Source organism: Medicago sativa, chromosome 2 (assembly GCF_051527215.1).
Source record: "Medicago sativa cultivar Bolivia chromosome 2, Bolivia_mono, whole genome shotgun sequence".
Lineage (NCBI taxonomy): Eukaryota > Viridiplantae > Streptophyta > Magnoliopsida > Fabales > Fabaceae > Medicago > Medicago sativa.
In genome coordinates, this window is record NC_140750.1 from 12,135,865 (window position 1) to 12,156,129 (window position 20,265).

General features: G+C 32.7%; 1 protein-coding gene and 1 pseudogene across 2 annotated transcripts; one reads left to right on the forward strand and one right to left on the reverse strand.

The window, feature by feature from the left end:
- Positions 1-1,833: 1,833 nt before the first annotated feature.
- Positions 1,834-12,917, forward strand: SS3 (starch synthase 3). The gene is made up of 15 exons (XM_085742966.1): positions 1,834-2,168; positions 2,311-3,537; positions 4,132-4,346; positions 5,340-5,610; positions 6,142-6,317; positions 7,947-8,054; positions 8,463-8,572; positions 9,241-9,346; positions 9,910-10,080; positions 10,196-10,324; positions 10,854-11,036; positions 11,663-11,797; positions 11,898-12,009; positions 12,139-12,262; positions 12,423-12,917. The coding sequence occupies exons 1-15, from the start codon at positions 2,045-2,047 to the stop codon at positions 12,556-12,558; spliced, it is 3,327 nt and encodes a 1,108-aa protein (XP_085599092.1). The 5' UTR covers positions 1,834-2,044; the 3' UTR covers positions 12,559-12,917.
- A 3,495-nt stretch (positions 12,918-16,412) lies between these two features.
- LOC146944595 (nuclear transcription factor Y subunit C-3 pseudogene) lies at positions 16,413-18,319 on the reverse strand (annotated as a pseudogene). Its single transcript, XR_015028145.1, has 2 exons — positions 18,218-18,319; positions 16,413-17,363 (listed from the first exon to the last, which is right to left on the reverse strand). The product of XR_015028145.1 is annotated as a nuclear transcription factor Y subunit C-3 pseudogene (transcript).
- Positions 18,320-20,265: the final 1,946 nt, after the last annotated feature.

Here is a 20,265-nt window from a genome sequence, read left to right on the forward strand (position 1 = left end):
GAAAAACTGAAGGACATTGTGATTACAAAAGAAGGACATCATTTTAACACAATGAAAGAATTTTGAAAGGGCAAAATAGGGATATCCATCCTTCATTCTTATTTTTAAATTCTTAAATAAATTGATAGTGGATTGGAACAAATTCCACCAAATTAGCCAATTTTTTTTTTGTCAAGTAGTTTAGTGGCTAGAATTCGGTGAATAAGTGGGGTGTCCGGGGTTCGAACCCCAGCCCCTGCATATAACAATACATTGTCTCACGGGGTCCGAATGAAATTTAATCAATAAAAAGAAGGATATTGAAAAATGTTGTGTTAAATATTTCACCTTCGTGTTTTCATTAATTTAGTTCAAAATTTGTAGTGACTAAGACGTCCATATATTAATGATTTCATTGAAGATTTTAGCACAAAACTCTCCAACAATTTTTCCTTCCTTTCTCACTCTTGTCAATAATTTATTATTGCTTCTCACCCTTCTATCAGATCAAAAGTCGAACCATTGTACAGTTCAATCATCCATTGGTTTATGCTATTTGGATTCTAATTTCTAATAATTCACCTATTCTTCTAGTAATATATTATGTCTTTTTCATTTTATTTTATAGAACTTTAGACTCAAGTATATTATATATTTCACTCACGTAAAAACATGCATTAATGCATTTATATCCTAAACTTAAAAAAGTCTTAGTCCTTATATTATGACTTTTTTATTAATAAGTTTCTCTCAAGTACTAAACAAATAGAGGGGTAATGGTGAGGAAGTAATTTAATCTTAATAAGTTTCTCTTAATATGAAGACTAGAGGGATTCGGTGCCAATATGAATGTGTAATAGGTGAAGAAGTAAATTTAGAATACTTGGCATTCCCCTTGTAAAGAATTGGATTCTCTAACTTTGAGATTTTGACGATTTTAATGTATTGAAGAGACAATATTACGATAAAATTATTTGGATGAAAGAGAAAAAATAATTAAGAGAGATAGAGAAAGCTAATTTTTGAAAGATCACTTTAGTTGATAGATCATTCTACAATTGATACTTGGTTCAAGACTAACACTAAAAAGAAAAGACACAAAAAAGAGAGTTAGAGAGAAATTCATTAAAAGTGGGTTTGGATGAGATAATTTCTTGTAGTAATCTAATATTTTGAGTGAATTCAAAAAATAAAGATTCAAACTTTTATCTCGACATACCATTGTTTCTAATGTTCCACCTCAAAACAATATCATATTTGTTTATTGATTTTTTTTGTTAACCCTCCGATTTTCCTCCTTGTAATCATGAGTTCACTTGTGAGGTAATTATAGCCTACAAAATTGTTTCACCTAAGAATTGAATTCAGATTTTTCCGAACGATTTGTCATTTAATGAAACTTAGTAACACATTGAGTTCAATCACCTGTTTATTGATTTATTCGTTATACACCAATAGTGTAAATAATTTTTACACGAGTAGTGCTAGAAACACTATCTTTTCAACATGAGTCTCATGCTTTAAAAGCAAGTCTTCTTTAAAGCGGTGAAACATACATTGATTTTATCCAATACAATAAGAGAATTGTTCATTTTTAAACGTTAATAATTCATAATTACTAGTATATCATTCAAATAACTATTTGTGATTATATTCCATTTCTTAATGATATACAGAAGATATGTCTGATTGAGCTGGGAGAAATATTGTGCTTCTTCTCTGTTAACAATATAGAATTATATTTTCTGTCTCAAGTTGGCAGTATTTTATTTGTTAGTATAGACGGAGACAAAACATCGAAAACAGAAACACGACACTGGTTCTTACTAGTAGCCACTCAAAATATCAAACATCATCAGATTTCATTTCAATTCTATTCACCCCAACCAATCAACATTCTCATCATTTTAATCAACACACTCCTTTCTTCACTAACACCACCGCCACACAACACAACAACGTTGTTTTATGATTTCTTACACTGATTCACACAAAACATTATCATATTCATTCTATCAAATGTTCAGCTAACAAAATCAAACCTTGTTTCAAATTCAATCAAACCATGGACATTTCTTTGCAGTTTAGCTACAAAACTGTGTTCCCCAACAGAACCGGTTGTTTCAACCTTACCCCATCTTCATGGTGCAAACCAAGTACAAGACTTTCTTGTGTTAATGCTAGTTCAGGTTAGTTACCCTTATTTTTATTTTTTGTTTTATAAATTTAATTACATTGTTTTTTTTTCCATCAAAGTTATGATTTTTATTTGTGGGTTTTAGATGATTTGATTTTTCTAGAAATGGGTTTTTTTTATTTATAATTTTGTAGATTTTTCTAGGAAAAGACAACAAAAGAAAGGTTCAGTTGCTAAGTCAAAGGGGTCTTCTCCAAAGGGTTTTGTTCCAAAATCATCTATTGGATCAAGTAGTAAGAAAAATGCTAGAATCAAAAAGGGGGGAGAACAAACACTTGATGTTAATGTTGATGATGATAAAGACGGAGAAGTTGAGTTTTCCCTCGATGAAAAACATGCGATTGTCGATAAAACTAATGAAATTGCTCGAGAGTTCAGCGAAACGTCTTTGTCAGATGAGACATTGGTTGTTGTTGATAGTAATCAGGGCGAGCAGGATGTTGACGATGATCAACTACATGAGGAGGGACCTTCTTACATTGGAGATGATGGGTATGTTAAAGATTCCGAGGAAGCAAGTGCTGCTACTGATGATAGAATAAATGAGGAAGCTTCTAGGATGTTGAAGTTGAAGTTGGAAGAAAATTTGCGAAAGCAGGAAATAGAGAGGATTGCAGACAAAAACTTTTTGCGAGGGAAACAGATGTTTGTATATCCTCCTGTGGTTAAACCTGATCAAGATATAGAAGTGTTTCTTAACAAGAACCTTTCAACACTGAGAGATGAAGAAGACATTTTGATATTAGGGGCATTTAATGATTGGAGGTGGAAATCTTTTACCATCAGATTGAATAAAACAGATCTCAAGGATAATTGGTGGAGTTGCCAACTGTATGTGCCTATAGAAGCCTATAAATTAGACTTTGTGTTCTTCAATGGACAAAGTGTTTATGACAATAATGACCAGAAAGATTTTTGTATACCAGTTGATGGTGGAATGGACGCATTGGCATTTGAAGAATTTTTGCTTGAGGAGAAACGTAAAGAATTAGAAAAACTTGCTAAGGAACAAGCTGAAAGGGAAAGACAGGCCGAAGTAGAAAGGCGAATAGAAGCAGACAAAGCTGCAAAGGAAGAGGATAGGTTGCAGGCAAGGTTGGAGGTTGAAAGAAGGCAAGAAACAGTGCTGCAGTTGATGAAAAATGCCGTAAAATCTAATGATAGTGTTTGGTATATTGAACCTAGTGAATTTAAAGGCAAGGACTTGGTCAGATTATATTATAATGGAAGCTCAGGTCCTCTTGAGCATGCTAAGGAAATATGGATTCATGGTGGCTACAACAATTGGAAGGATGGATTATCAATTGTTGAAAGGCTTGTCAAATCTGTTTTGAAAGGTGGTGCTTGGTGGTATGCTGATGGTATGCTCTTTTACACAGCTATTCTTTATCTTTGATTTTCATTCATTTCCTCAAAATTAATCTGTTACTTGATTTAACAAGTGTATGAATAGACAAAATATGTACCATGATATAACTTGCACATTATACATCAGAAAAGCCTGTAATGAAGAACTGTTTTGATAGATCTGCCATGTCCATCATTTAGTCTAAACATTAAATGGTTGCAGGTTTTAGGGACTGTGATATCTGTTTTGGATCCATCGTTATATTTAAAATAACAAGAGAAATTTTGAAATTGAGTTACACAACCATTTCTAAATTCTCACTTCATGCTACTCATTGCCGTGGATTTGTACCGTGTGTGCATTTGTTTGGCTAGCATTTCATAGAGAGAGGAAGAGATGAACTTCCTATAAGAAACAATAAATGTTTTTCTTGTAGACCAGGGTTAAACTGACCTCATCAACTCTTCAAGCAGTTCCAGATCAATGTCTGTTTGACTATCAGCAAAAGCATACTAGTCAAGAAGGCGGATAAAACTTCGATCTTTTCTATTGGACTAATTTGACGTATACGACACTTTTTTTCTTATCTATTGTATGTTTTATGCAGTTGTTGTACCTGACCAAGCTCTTGTCCTGGATTGGGTCTTTGCTGATGGTCCACCTCAAAATGCAGTTGTGTATGATAACAACCATAAGCTAGATTTCCATGCCATTGTCCCTTTGGCTACACCTGACGCACGATATTGGGTTATGGAAGAGCAACTTATATACCAAAAACTTCAGGAGGAGAGGAAGTTGAGAGAGGAAGCTATACATGCAAAGGTTTGTTCTTGCCTTTGATGACTTCCAAGTTGTAGCATTTATTGGGTGAAACCCAAATTCAACATTGAAATATAAGAACCTAATATGGTATCAAAGCTTATGTTCAAGCTACCTACCGTGCTTTCCATGCACCAGGCCTAATTGTTTTGAGTGTGAGAGATTGTATTGGGAAAAACCCAAGTTCCACATTGAAAAACAGATAAGGCCTGAAAATAGTTTATAAAGAGTGACAGAGTCACCTTACAAGTCGGTTTTGTAAGGATGAGTTGGCTCCATATAAAAATCTAATAATATTTTTCAATTGTTTGTGTTCTTTCTTGTGCATCTTAATGTACCGGAAATATTGTAGTAGCGTAGTCTTTTAGAGAAAACCCTCTTTAAGTTGGTCCTCCAAAGTTATTTCACTATAGAAGTTGTCCAAAACACTTTAGTTGCCTAGTTAGTTTCTTAACTTTGAAACATCACTGCATCAGCCTTAAAAAAAATTTGTCATAAAAAATTTTTGTCATCAAATTAGGTAACACATGTCGAGGATAAAGTGGTGACACAAAATGACACGTTTATGATGAATTTTGTGAATTAAACCTTTGAGGGACTTATTTACTGGTATCTTTGCAAGACTAAAGCGGTAAAGTTTTAGATGTTTGAGGAGATTAATTTGGTGACCAGAGTTACTGGAGGACTAATGTGACGACACATGTCGACAACCAACATATAACTTTGTCAAGTGAGTTAAAGGATGTTATAGTGTGACTTTGGACCAACTTGGGGGTTTGGTCTTCTTATGATGTATAATCGTTCGCGTATTAGTTCACCTTTTTTACTTTGGTTAGGTTGATAGTTGAAATTCTTTTCATGACAGTGTTTTAGAATGATCCCTTTAACTGTTTGACTAAATTTTATTTGTCACACTTAATTAGGAAGAAAAAAGATTAACAGATATTCAAGCTATTAAATACTCATCTTGTTTATTTGGTTCTGTTCATGCTGTAGGCTGAAAAAACAGCACGAATGAAAGCCGAAACAAAGGAAAAAACGTTGAAAGCATTTTTGCTATCTCAAAAGCACATCGTCTTCACTGAGCCTCTTGATATTCAAGCAGGGAGTACAGTGACAGTGTTTTATAACCCCTCAAATACAAATCTGAATGGCAAACCTGAAGTTTGGTTTAGAGGCTCATTTAATCGTTGGTCTCATCGTAATGGTCCATTGCCACCTCAGAGAATGTTGCCTGCAGAGAATGGCACACACGTCAAAACATCAGGTTAGTCTCTTCTTTTGTTTACACTTGAAAAATGACTGTACCATAGTATTCTGGCAATTAGCAATATCAAGGTTATTGATGTTCCTTTAGTTGTTAAATTTTTTTATTCTATTTTTAAATGTTAATCAGAGGGTATTATTTATAAAATATGATCTGTCTTCCAAACATATTACGTTAATACTTCGGATGTTATCACCATTTATGATGTGGTAATCTGGTTAGCAGATTACTGGTGTTAAAGGAGACAAAAAATAATAGCATCTGTCCTAAGCTGTAGGCCGACCTTGGATATAGTTCATATTCTCAAATATTATGAATAATACTGCACAGAGTTTATTATCTATATCACTTATGGTTGAATTTAGATTTCATATCCATGGCTTGTGTAGAATAGATTAGAAATAGCTTTTCATGACGGACAATTTTACTATTCTTTTGTAAATTTGGCATTATTCAACTTGATGCTAAGTCCAATAACGTTGTTCCAACCAGGAAATCTTGAAGAAACTTGATGATTTTATGTTTGTGCAGTTAAAGTTCCACTGGATGCATACATGATGGACTTTGTATTCTCTGAAAGTGAAAATGGTGGAGTTTTTGATAACAAATTTGGAATGGATTACCACATACCTGTTTTTGGAAGCATTGTGAAGGAACCTCCTTTGCATATCATTCATATTGCTGTTGAAATGGCCCCAATTGCAAAGGTAAGCTAACCTATTGCATGGAGCATTAAATTGGTTACTCTAGGAAATCATAAAATTTAAAGAGGTTACCTTATCTATAGTTGATCTCCTATTTTAAGATTTCCAATTCACATTTTTTTCTTACACTGTGATTTCTTGTTACACTCGTTATGTAAGCTAACATTTCTATTTTAAGAAGTTTGTTGCATTGTTATTGTAATCTCTCCAATTATTTTCAATGATAGTAGGAAGAAAAAGGGAGGCCAAAATTAAAAGAGTGTAATCTTAGTTAAGATAATAATTGCTTCTCTTATTTTTGTGAAGAGATACAATGATTGAATATAAAGGAAGAGTTGATTAGTAAAATACTAACCAGTATGCTACAACTTAGGAAAGAAAAACAAAAGAGAAAGGTAAGAGATAATACATGTAGAAAGAGAGGAGATATGAGAATACTGTTACGGGATCACCAAGAGAGTGAGCCAAAACCCTAGTAACTTAATATAACAACTCTTAACACTCCTCAAGCCGGAGAATAGATTAATCAAACCGAGCTTCCTACAAATGAAATCACTATGCACTCCTTTTAATGTATTTGTAAACAAATCCGCTATTTGGTCACTTGTCCTAACATTGAAAGTAGATAAGTTTTTGTTGAACCTACTAGCGGATGAAGTGACAATCTACTTCAATGTGTTTGTTTTTTCATGAAAAACTGGATCTGAATTCTGATGTTATATGTACGACAGCTTGGTTTTAACACCAAATGGCATTCCATCACAATTTCACATGTAGATTGAGCCATATCCCTGTATTATGCTTTTATACTAAATCCTGCCCCCATATCTTGTTTCTTACTTTTCTAGGGTATCATATTACCTCCCAAAAGTGCACAATATCTTGTGGTAGGCTTCTGGTCCACAGGAGATCCTGCACAATCTGAATAAAAAGAGCATCCACCTGCACATGGCCATGATTTTGGTACACAGTTCCCTTTCCTAGAGCATTGTTCAGATACTTGACAATGCGGATTAGTGTTTCTCAATGAGTGTCAGTAGCTGAAGACATAAACTAATTTACTGGAGAAACAATATCATGTATAGTGATAGTTAGGTCATTCAGCTTCCTCACCATCTGCTCCATCTTTACAACTTGACTAGCATCAGATTTTTCCTTTAACAAGAACATCATTTTTTGTGGTCATCTGGAAAGGTCATGAACCATTTTTTGTTGGAGAGTGTACTCGTTTCATTAGGACCCCAAACATCATTGGGAATATGAAAACAATTTTCATAACTCATTTGATTGTATAGGAATATGAAAACAATTTTCATCATTGTGAATATGAAAACAAACTTGGAGGTTTCACAATGAAATAAGTTTCTTTATCACAAAAAAACTTGCGTAATAAGTGTTTTAAATACCGAAATCATAGGTGGCCTACTATATAAGTTTGTTTAAATATAGATAATTAAATTGCATTGTCACAACTGGGCTTTTCTAGAGGACAGTTGTTTCCTTTCACCAGTTGTTATGGCGTTTTTTTGTTCGCAAACTGGTTGATACTTGTTATTATATTATTAATGCAGAGAACATTTGAGAGTTATTTTAACATTTTTTTCTGTTTCTGATGGTGTTCATTTTTGAAAGGTTGGAGGCCTTGGTGATGTTGTTACTAGTCTATCCCGAGCAGTTCAAGATTTAAATCACAATGTGGATATCATTCTTCCCAAGTATGACTGCTTGAACCTTAGCAATGTAAGCTTTTTTCTTTTTTTCACACCTCTATTTCATCCTCTACCCTGCATTAGATATTTAATGTATGTTCCTTAATTCATGAATTTTCTAATCTTTTCCTAACTCTATCGAATACAACGATGTTGCAATTATAAAAAATAATATAGTTTGAGTTTCAATGTGAAACTTGTGGATAATCAGAGTGGTGGAAATTCAAGTATCGTTTGACTTGCGTCTGCAGGAAATGCATGGCATGTTGAGATTTTTTTTAATATTTGGCTGTTGAGTGCCTGCTTCAGTGGCCCATAGAAGATATAAATGGCTGTTGTGGAGCATTTTCTTTAACATTTTGTGGGAAAAATGCAGATTTCTTGTTTTTGTTTTAGTTAATGTTATTCCTATCTGTTGACCAAATGACTTCTGATGCAGGTAAAGGACTTTCAATTTCACAAAAGCTATTTCTGGAGTGGGACTGAAATAAAAGTATGGCACGGAAAGGTTGAAGGCCTCTCTGTCTACTTTTTGGAGCCTCAGAATGGGTATAAGCTCTGGTTCTTGATCTCTTCCTTACAACTAAAAATAATTGCTTCTTTTATGTCATGGTGTCATATTTTCCTTTTAAAAAAAACCTCATTCACATCAACTTTCTAGGTTAGAGCAATACCATGTTGAGATAACATGTAAGCTTTTAGGTTAGTCCGCCACTAATAAGTGCACAAGTTGTGAAAAAGATATTTTCTGTATGTCAAACCATAGTATATAAATTATATGTGAAACAAGATTTGAAGAAACAAAATAGAAGCAAATTGTGTCTGAAACCAATCAGTTGGTCTTTCTTGTTGTATAAATTACGTTTAATTGTGCAACCGAGTCAGTAGTTTGAGTTGATTTTTGTGAACTTTTGTTTGGCATTATGTTTTAAAACTATATCTACATATTGATTATTTTCATCTGTTATTTCCAAATGTTACTCAAGAGTCCCACATTGGATGAGAGATGGCATGAACAAGTGTTTATAAGTGGGGGCAATCCTCACCTCACAAGTCGGTTTCGTGGGGTTGTGTTAGGCCCAACCACAAATTCTAAGACCAAATCCAGAAGTGTTTTACTTAAAACACTTAAACCAAATCCAGAAGTGTTTTACTTGAAACACTTAAATGCTTAATAAATTGAACTATGCTTTACAAATCAATACTCTTTGGTGCAGATTCTTTTGGGTTGGTTGTGTATATGGTCGTGCGAATGATGCAGAGAGATTTGGTTTCTTTTGTCACGCCGCTCTCGAATTCCTACTCCAAAATGGATTTAATCCTGTAAGGAATACAGTTTGATTAGTGGTTATTCAGCTGTTATTTTATTTGTTATTTTTGAAAAAAGCGTTTCATTAACTTTCACAATACATTTCCTTTCTCTGACATGGGTGAAACTTAAAGTGCTAACTCAATATTCTCTATCTGAAAGTTGAAAAGACAGACAGGGATTTTTGTCCCTATTTGTTTTGGGGGTACAATGTCCATATTTTGTACACATTAACTAGATTGATTTTATATTTTATTCATTTTTACAATGTTGATCTATGCATATCTGCAAACATATGTTTAACTGTGACAAAACATCCTATCCATAACATTACATGCGAAAAAACTGCTTTAAGCATATCATTCTAAATATAGACGTATCAGAAACCACCTTTCCATGTCATCAGCTCTCTTGGTGTATCTCTCATTCAGATTTAATTAACATTACATTCATATAAATTTGCACGCGACCATGGGTTTGACAATGTATATGTTCACACATTATTGGAAGAAAAAATGTATGAATTTAATCAGTTGTCACCAAGAATCTATTGTAATTTTCTCTTACCTTTGGACAGGATATCATTCACTGCCATGACTGGTCAAGTGCTCCAGTTGCATGGCTATTTAAAGAACAGTATACACATTATGGTCTTAGTAAGGCTCGAGCAGTCTTCACAGTTCATAACCTTGAATTCGGAGCCCCTTTAATTGCGAGAGCTATGGCATTTGCAGACAAGGCTACAACTGTAAGTGCTGCTTATGTTAAACGGCAATTTGAAAAGATTCAAGTGAGATTTTTGCATCTTTATCATATGATTTTCTATTATTGAATATATGCATTTTGGTTATACATGCTTGCAGGTCTCCCCTACTTATTCAAGGGAAGTTGCTGGGAATTCCGCAATTGCTCCTTATCTTTACAAGTTTCACGGTATAATAAACGGAATCGACCCAGATATATGGGACCCATATACTGATAACTTCATTCCTGTAAGTCGGTATATGCCCAGATCTTTATTTTTCTTTTCTTACACAACAACGATGTCAATGACATGCACATAGTAATCAAATTCATGCCCCAACATGGTAACTGCTTGAGATCCAATGCCTACGTAAGCTATACAACTCATGTGGGAAAACAATGCTGACAAACTGTTTTATCTTCACTTTTAACCTCCAATAATTGAAACTAAGTAATGAATAATGACTGGCTTCATCCTATATCAGCTTTTATCTATGCCCCTAAGATAAAGTAACTGATTAGGGTGAAGATACTTGCATCTTTTATTCTGTAACTTTTTGAATGTTTGTGACAAGGCACCACTGCACACATTTTTCCCATCTCAGTTTAACATAGAAAAATTTAAACTAGATCTCTTCATTGCACAGATGGAACGGATTTATGTATGCAGTTGAGTGCAATGAATCAATAGTACCACTACGCAGTTTCATATATACAAGTTATATATATTTTTCTATTGATTTGGTTATAACTAGCTCCCATATAAAATTTTCCCAGGTACCGTACACTTCAGAAAATGTTGTTGAAGGAAAAAGAGCTTCCAAGGAAGCCTTGCAACGAAAGCTTGGTTTAAAAACAGCCGATCTTCCTTTAGTAGGAGTTATTACTCGATTGACTCATCAAAAAGGGATCCATCTCATTAAACATGCCATATGGCGTACTCTTGAACGTGGTGGACAGGTATTCCTTTTTCTATTTTACATCAGTTTGCACCAGCAATGCCTATCAGGGTTCAACAGAAAACAAAGCTTATTCTCATACAATGCCATAGTTGTCTTCTGTATAATGACAGAACGTTCCGTATTATATGGACACTAGTAGAACAAATTTGAAATATTTCAACTATTATTTTTATTATAATCATAAAAATCATTCTTGTTGCTATACTTGATACTTCATAGTGTAGGCTTTTAGGCTAGGTGGTTCTTTGACAACTGGTGCGGTATTAAATCTTCGACTAAGTTGTGTTGAACTGAATCCCATCACCACCCTTGTGTTGGAGATATGCATTAAGTTTTTGGCGGGCACTTGTCAGTTTCAGTTTTTAAGTCAAGTGGTTTAATAGAAGTAGCTGTATCAGATGTGTGATATCTTAGACTTGGAACCCACCTCCTCCCTATATACATTTCAAATGAAAATTTTATGCCTGATTTGTTGCTATTTGATATTTATTATAAGCCAACGATAAATGTCAAATTAAGGCATTTAATATTTTTTTAAATTTCTCCTGTTCAATTTTCAATTTAAATTGTTTACAAATGTTGCGTTGAAGGATGTGTCTTGACTGCAAAATGTTTTGAATGCAGGTTGTATTACTTGGTTCAGCTCCTGATCCCCGCATCCAAAATGATTTTGTGCATTTGGCCAATCAATTGCACTCCTCTCATTATTGTGATAGGGCAAGACTTTGCCTTTCATATGATGAACCTCTTTCCCACTTGGTAATTTAGGAACAAAAACACCTTCAATAACATTTTATCTATTATCTGTAAGTACTACTCAATACGGCGCTACTAACTCATTAGATTTGTTTTATTCCAGATATATGCTGGTGCCGATTTCATTCTTGTTCCTTCAATCTTTGAGCCATGTGGACTCACTCAACTCACAGCAATGAGATATGGTTCAATACCTATTGTTCGAAAAACTGGAGGTTTGTACATACTTTATTTTGAGCCACAAATATAATTCATTTAACTGGTGTTGTTAAATTTTTTAACCAGACTAGTACACCTCGTTAATCATTAACCATGTACTTTTTCATGTTGATATAATTTTGCAGGACTTTATGATACGGTGTTTGACGTTGATCATGATAAGGATAGAGCGCAATCTCAAGGTGTTGAGCCAAATGGATTCAGTTTTGATGGAGCTGATGCAGGAGGTGTTGATTATGCTCTTAATAGGTTAGTAATGTACCACATGACGAGACAACATTATATACCCCAATGTACCAATAATATCCAAAAATTAAGAAGAAAATGCAATAGGACCAACATTAGATCATGAATCTTTCCGAATCTTTAATATGTCTGAATGCAAGATTCTTATTATGGACTTTTTCAGGGCAATATCTGCATGGTATGATGGCCGTGAGTGGTTCAACACATTATGCAAGACGGTAATGGAGCAAGACTGGTCTTGGAACCGGCCTGCTCTCGACTATTTGGAGCTTTACCATGCAGCACGCAAGTTGGAATGAGATTTTAATGAGCGGGAAGCCATGCAAATTAAGATTCATCCCCTTTGTACAGCTTTAGCCTAAAGCATAGTTAGTGCACATAGTGAATCCTAGTGAAAAGATCACAGCAAGGTGACATCATTTGTAGAGACCAGCCTCTTGTTCATTATTTTATCGGCACGCAATAATGTAGGTAAGCATTTCATAGCTTTAGTATATATGCTGAGAGATTGAGCTTTGATGAGATTGTTGAACAAGAGAAGAGAAGCAAACAGATGATAAAAGAATTTCAAATAAAATAATATGTTCATAAAAATGTAATAATCAACAGTTTGAATAAATTTGGTGATAAGAGGAATGTTGGCGACATTTTATCCAAATCAAGTTTTGGTTCTAGCTTTTCAACATTGTTGTGCAGCAAATAAACTAGTATATGCACTTGTATGGCCATTTTTGGCGAATATTTTTGTTTGCATGAGACTCTACCAGCGTCGTGGGCAGAAAAAGCAACACAGCGAGAGGTAACAAGCGGGGATACACCGCAGCGGTGGCGGCTGAAAAAGGGTTCCTCTCAAAAATAGCATTTTCATAAAATTTAATGTCATTAAAATAGTGATGGAGAGTAAAAGCCACGAAGGTATTTACAGAGAAAATTGAGAGGATATACATTCATAATTTAGACCCTAGTTTAGTGTGATTCAAACATAATAATTGACTTCATTACCATATATCTTATCTAATAAAACAAAGGTTTGTATTTCATACACAATATATTGGCTAATGAGGGAGTATGGTTGCCATAATCCTATGTTATATTTTGTAATTTCTTACTCCTCACATGTATTTTGGATTGATAAATCTAAAAGGAAAGGTACACCTAAACAAACAAAAATTGTGTTTTCTTCGAGTAGGTGTACTTTCTAATGTTGGACCGTTTTTAAGTTGTTCTCTTGCATTTATGAGTCCTTCTATTGATTTTCTCCAGATCAGTGTACTCATATTTACCAGCCAATAATAAATAAAACAAATTACAAATCTACCTTAAATAGTTGTCTTTCAAATTGATGTTGGAAAACAATGTCACAGTTTTATTATATTTATTTATATAAAACGATTACATTAGTTTGATATAAAAGAAAGATAAGCATATACAATTATACATGTACTTTTTATTTAAAGATGAACATGGATGAATGTAGTAAATACTATGTGCTTAATCCTCTAAATTTGGCAAATCAGTAGAATGGTCATTTTCTTGTTTTGGGATTGGAGACGTTTGATTTGCAAAAAGGGTGTGATGATTGTGAGAAAACAATGAGTTTTGAAATCAACAGTCTCCTCAATTTTTTCAATTTGATTTGCCTAGAAGGTGCCAAGTTTTTTTTGTTTTTGTTTGCAGATCTTGCTGTTTTTCCTTGTTGGTGATTGTGAGAAAATTCTTGGAGTTGAACTGTTTCCATGTAGAGGGAAAAAATATATATTTTTTTTAAAAAAAGGTGCAGGTGTTGAATTATTGTGTGTTGTTCATGTAATTTCTAGTGTGAAAGATTGATGTACTTCTCTATTTTAAAATAAGTGTCGTTTAAGGGTTTTTTGTGCATAAATTGAGAAATACAATACAATTGTTTTATCCCTTAAAAAAATACAATTGTTTAAAGACATGATTTTTTACTAAACTAACCTTATTTATTATTTTTTTATGTTTTCTACCATCATAAATCCAAACCGAAATATAATGCTTTGAGTTGTATATAGTATTTTTTAGATGACCAAATTGGAAAAAATAATAATGAATTCTACATCGAAAAATATAAATGACATTTATTTTGAAACAAATAATTTCAATAACTCTTTTTAAATAAATTGTCAATTTAATCTTTAGGATACCACTCTCTTCAATTTAATCTCTTAAGTGTGTAAATATAATAAATAGTCACTAAAGTTTATAAAATTTGTCAATTGAGTCCATGCTATTAAGGTGTTAGAGACGAAATAATTTACACATTATGTGTATTCTTTATGAACTAAATTGGAAGATTACATATAATTTAAGACTACTTATTATTTTTATAAAATTTATGGACTATATTTATTTATTTTTTTGACGAAAGGACTATATTTATTATTATTCTCATTTATAAAATATATATCATGAAATACATAATTAATAACAAAGAAAAATTACACAATACGTCGGATTATACGGAGTGAAAGCGGGCAAAAGGTGAATGACATGCCGCATTGTACGGAGCGAATAATGAGCATACTTCCATTTTTACAACGACCTCTCTTAGTAAAGTTCTATAAAGTTGATCATTATTTTTAAGTTTTCTTTGATATTCTTTAACCTCCCACATGGTCTCAAACTTGGATTCATTTGCATGTGCTTCACCATACTTATTTTTGCTCACTCAAGTTGTGTCTTCTTTCTTCGGTGTTAGCGTTTGCCAACGTCATTTATCTTTTTTCTTGACATGTATTCTATACAACAGCTGGATGGTGCAATAGTTGTAACGATGAGGACCATTAGATCTAAAAAGAGAAAGTCTATTTCAATAAATGTAAGGGAAGTCCACAACTTCTGCACCATATAACTATGAGTATTACATTTTCCACCCTATAGGATTCTCGCGTGCCCTACGTTTTTTTTCTTCCAAAAATGCCCTTTAGGTTTTCGGATTTCATAATCTGAAATGGTGTTTTCTTTTGTTATAGGGAGAAAAATGGAGTTACGGATTTTTCCGGATTTTGTAATCCGGAAACTTCAAAAATAGGGCGCGTTACAAGATGTTTCCGGATTACATAATCCGGAAACCCCTAAACACCCTTTTTCAAGGTAAAACAGTTCGGATTATATAATCCGAACTGTATCAGCACAAATGTTAAACATGTTTGTAACATGTATAGCCATTTTAGGGACAATATTAATCTTCCTAACTCTTATCCTTTTGTTTTGGGTCATTGTTACATGTTCTTAGTCAAAAATCGGGTTTTCGGGCTACTTGATCGGATTGCTCTGAAACTTCTCCAAAAAATCAAAAAAAAAATCAAGGACCATGACTTCCGTAGAAGACACTTCTTACGGGACTCCGCCCCTAAAAATCCAAAATTCCATCGTTTAGACCCATTTTTCATTTTTTTTAATTATTCATATTCTCAGAAAAATCCGAAAAAATCTGCACTAGTTTTATTTGATTTTTAGAATTTTTTGGTGGTATTTTTAAGATTTTATTTGACAGGTTTTTAACATTTTTTTACTTAGTTTTTTTTGTTGTTTTTAAAAGCAAAACTCAAAACTGCTTAAATGTGAGAGAGTCTGATGACTGATTATACATAAGAATTGTCCAGATTATAAAATCCGAAATAGTAAACATGAATCCGGATTTTAAAATCCGAACTGCACAAGGGCATTTTTGAAAAAAAAAACGCAAGGCGCGCGAGAATCCTATAGGGTGGGAAAAGTAATACTCTATAACTATTGTAGGAGATAAAAACACTTTTTTTTTTTCCTTTCTTCATCTACCCTTGTTGATTAGCTAATTTTTAATGACCAACATATATCATTAATTATGCATTATCCTATTTATAATTCGTTCTAATGTATTTAGGAGCTTATTTTCATACTCCCAGCATGTATTTAGGATGGATAAATCTACAAGGAACAATCATGTTTTCTTCTTGGAAGTGTACTTTCAAGTGGGTGCAGTTTTTTTTCTTTCTAAGAAGCCACAAGAATAAAAGTTGCTTTCATGCATTTACGAGTCTTGTTATCAATTTTTTTTTTCAGATTAATGTACTCATATTCACAAGCTAAAAAAATAAATAAAAACAAATTATAAATCTATCTTAAATAGTTTTCTTCTAAATTGATGATGTTGAAAAATAATTTAGTAGTTTTATTATATTTATATTTTACATAAGACGGTTACATCAACTTAATATGAAAGAAACATAAATATGCATGGGTACTTTTATTTAAAGATAAACATGGATGCAAGGTAACTACTATACTGCTTTAATGCAGTAAATACTAAGTGCTTAATCTTCTGAATTTGGCAAATCAGTAGAAGGGTCGTTTTCTTTCTTTGGGGTTGGAAACATTTGATTTGCAAAAGGGTGTGATGGATGCCCGTTGTAAGGAGGTTGATTGGGAAGATGTCTTCCCATAAGCATTCTTGGAGGACCATATGATGGACCTGCAACATACTGAGGTGGCACATGAACAGACATAGGCAGATAATAAGGAACATTCCCTATTGGGACACTTTCTCTTCTTGGTATACCCATAAATATGTCACGCTCCATTGTTTTTTCCCTAGGGACAATATCAACTAGGAAATCAAACACTTCATTACTTGAGACAGCAGATGCAATGTCACTCTTTTGAAGTGTCTTTCTTTTGTTCACCTCTGTATTAGCCCATGACCTTGTTGCTAGCTCCATAATAAACATTTCACATGCCTTAGCAAACAGAATAGGTGCCTCAGCTGATATCATACTCACTCCTTCTTCTGTTTTCATGATCTTCTTAATCCTTGCTAATGGCAAGCCATTACTTTTGAAATCAACAGTCTTCTGAACTTCTTCATTTTGTTTTGCCCAGAAGGTGCCAAGTTTTTTCTGCAATTCTTGTTGTTTTTGTTGTCGGTGAGAGATTTCATGGAGTTGAACTCTACTCAGGTATGATGAAAAGGCAGAAGCACTTGCAGTGTGAAACAAAGGGCGAGGCACTGATACTATTTGGTTTGATTGATTTTGTGTTGGTGTATCATTCCTTTTTTCCTCTGGGTTCACTTGTGTCTTTTGATCCATATTGTTGTTATGAACTACAAAATATAGATTCTTTGATCATTTAGATGCAAAAGAAGAAAAATCAAAGCATTCTTGAAAAGAAAATTAAAATATTGCAAGGAAACTGTTAGTATATAGAAATGTTTTGAAAAGAGGAGTTGAAATCGACCCAATCATATCTCTAAGTCGTTGTTTAACTAAATCGATGTGTGATAATTGAACTAGATGACGCATAAACAAAGTAACACATTTTTTTGTACAAAGAAAATATTTTTTATTCAAGATAAAAATGGTTTTAAAAAAAGAAATAAATGTAAAAAATAAAACAGATTGAACTGCATTCGAATTGTTTCAACTTCAATTCAATTCGAAAAATTCTATTCAACCAAACTTCAATTTTACTAGATTGAAATCAACTGACGAACATATTGGTAATTCAACTTGATTAATTCGGTAGGTTGAGACCCATTTTTAAAACTACAGTAGATCTTCAATATATTGGACCATATATAATAAAAAAATTAATCTTAGAAAAAAAGGAAGTCATATGTGCCACTATTAAAATTCAATCGGCCAAAATGTGTAAACACCATTAGTGGAATTGTTAAAAAGAAACCCGATTCAAAATTTGAGGATTAAAAACAATTATAAAGTTGCGTTAATTATATTAACATATCAAAACACTCACTCAAATGCTTTTGGTTGTCCATGATACAACATGTATGAGATCCTATGTAGGTCAGTATGAAAAAAATCTAACTAATAAGTAAATATGTATATTCTCTCAACAAAAAAAAAAAAGTAAATATGTATATGGTATGAAGTTAATTTATGTACATGTAATTATAACCAAGAAGAAGACACACGTTTGAGAAGAAGATATATATACCTCAACTTCGCAATGGAGAGACTGAGATTTTAGTTCGAAACTTAAGAAAAATACTTAAGTGAAGAAGAGAGAGATAACTATGGACACATAAGAAATATGGGTGAGATTGGTTCCTTGAGAAGATATATTTATAGTACTAATGTGACAATTTTATTCCCAATAAAAGGTTTATAACCAAGTAATTTAACTCAAGTATTAATGAACTAACTATAGTAGAATCGTTTGTGAGAATCTGAGTGAGTGAAACAATTTTTTATTAGACTTTACTTTACTCCAGATTGATTATAATAGGGTCCCTTTTCCTTAAGAGCTGGAAGGTTCGTATAAAAAAATTGTTGATATTGTTGCTTATAATCAAGTTGTAGCAAAAGAATAAGATTATATAAAAAGGAACTAAATTGATAAATTTCATATATTTTAGGGTCTACTTATTATTTTTATATAGGAAAAATTACAAAATTCATCCCTTTACATAATTTTAGGTAACATTTTTGTTCTTTATCTTTTTTTTGTCCCGATTTAGTCCCTTATGTTATAAAATGTCAACATATTTATCCTTTTTTATAAAAAAATAAAAAAAAACTTCCAAAAAAATTCATCAAAATCATAAACAAACCCAAATCTTCATCATACAAATCTAGAAAATCAGATTTCATTGAAAAAATCTCATAAAAATTGATAAGATATTTCCATTTTATAACATAAAGGACTAAATAGGGAAGAAAAAAAAGATAAAGACGAAAGTGTTACAAGAAATTAAGTTAAAGAACGAATTGTGTAATTTTGTCTATCATATATTTTATGGACTATATTTATTATTATTCACATTTATAAAATATATGTAACAAGATACATTACTAACAAAACAAAAGAATTAAACAATACGCCGGATTGTACGGAGGGAAAGTGGGTAAAAAAGTTGACACCCCGTATTATGCGGAGCGAATAACGAGCATACTTCCATTTTTACAACAACCTTTCTTGGTGAAGTTTCTTAAAGTTGATCGTTGGTTTGAAGATTTCTTCAGTTTTGTTTAACCACTCACATGGTTTCAAACTTGGATTCATATGCATGTACTTCACCATAAATCAAAGACTAAACGGTGTTCTAATAATCCCTCTCAAACCGTGTCTTATTTCTTTGGCCTTAACTTTTGCCAGTCTCATTTCTCTTTTTCTAGACATGTATTCTCTACGACAACTGCATGGTGTAACAGTTGTAGAAGTGAGGACCATTATATCTAGAAACTAGAAAGATATATTTTCTCACTAAATCTAAGGGTCTCCACCACTGGTGCACCATACAAATGTTGTAGGGGATCAAAATACCTATTTTTCTCGATTCATCATTTACCTTTTTTTACTGGAAAGAATCATATACCCTTTTTTCTGAGGTAGTCATATACCCTTTATTGAGCAGCGAGTTTAAAATAACCAACATAAATAATTAATTATGCATTTTTACGTATAAATAATAACTGTGCATTATGAATTTTTTAAGAATTAACCTTTTCATATGATCTTTTTTTTCACCAGATAAATTGTCATTGCACCGTAGACGAACAAAAAAATACAGTATTTGACTGATTCAGATTACACAACCTACAACGTGTCAAACCCCTAATACACAAGCTTTTAAAGAGTTTGGACATTAGGATATTGACAGCAGTAGCGGAGGCACATATACCTCTATGTGGGCTTGTGCCCCCACTAGGTTAATAGTTTCATGCATATTACATATACACATACACTAATATGTATATTATTTATTTATAGAAAATGTTAACTAGTGCCCCGGATACTAGTTTAAAAATTATAAAAGAAAATAATATTTTAGAAATGGTGTACTTTACTTTTTAAAACTTGAAAAAGTATTCCTTTTAATGCTAACTTTGTATTTCCTTTCCATTTTTAATTGTTTAACTAGCGCCTCGATGACATTTGTTAGCATGACTTTTTATTTATTTATTATATTATTAACTAAAAAAAAGTTTATCAACCTTATGAAACCTATTAAACAAAAACGTGCTCTGCACATCTTCTTTTAT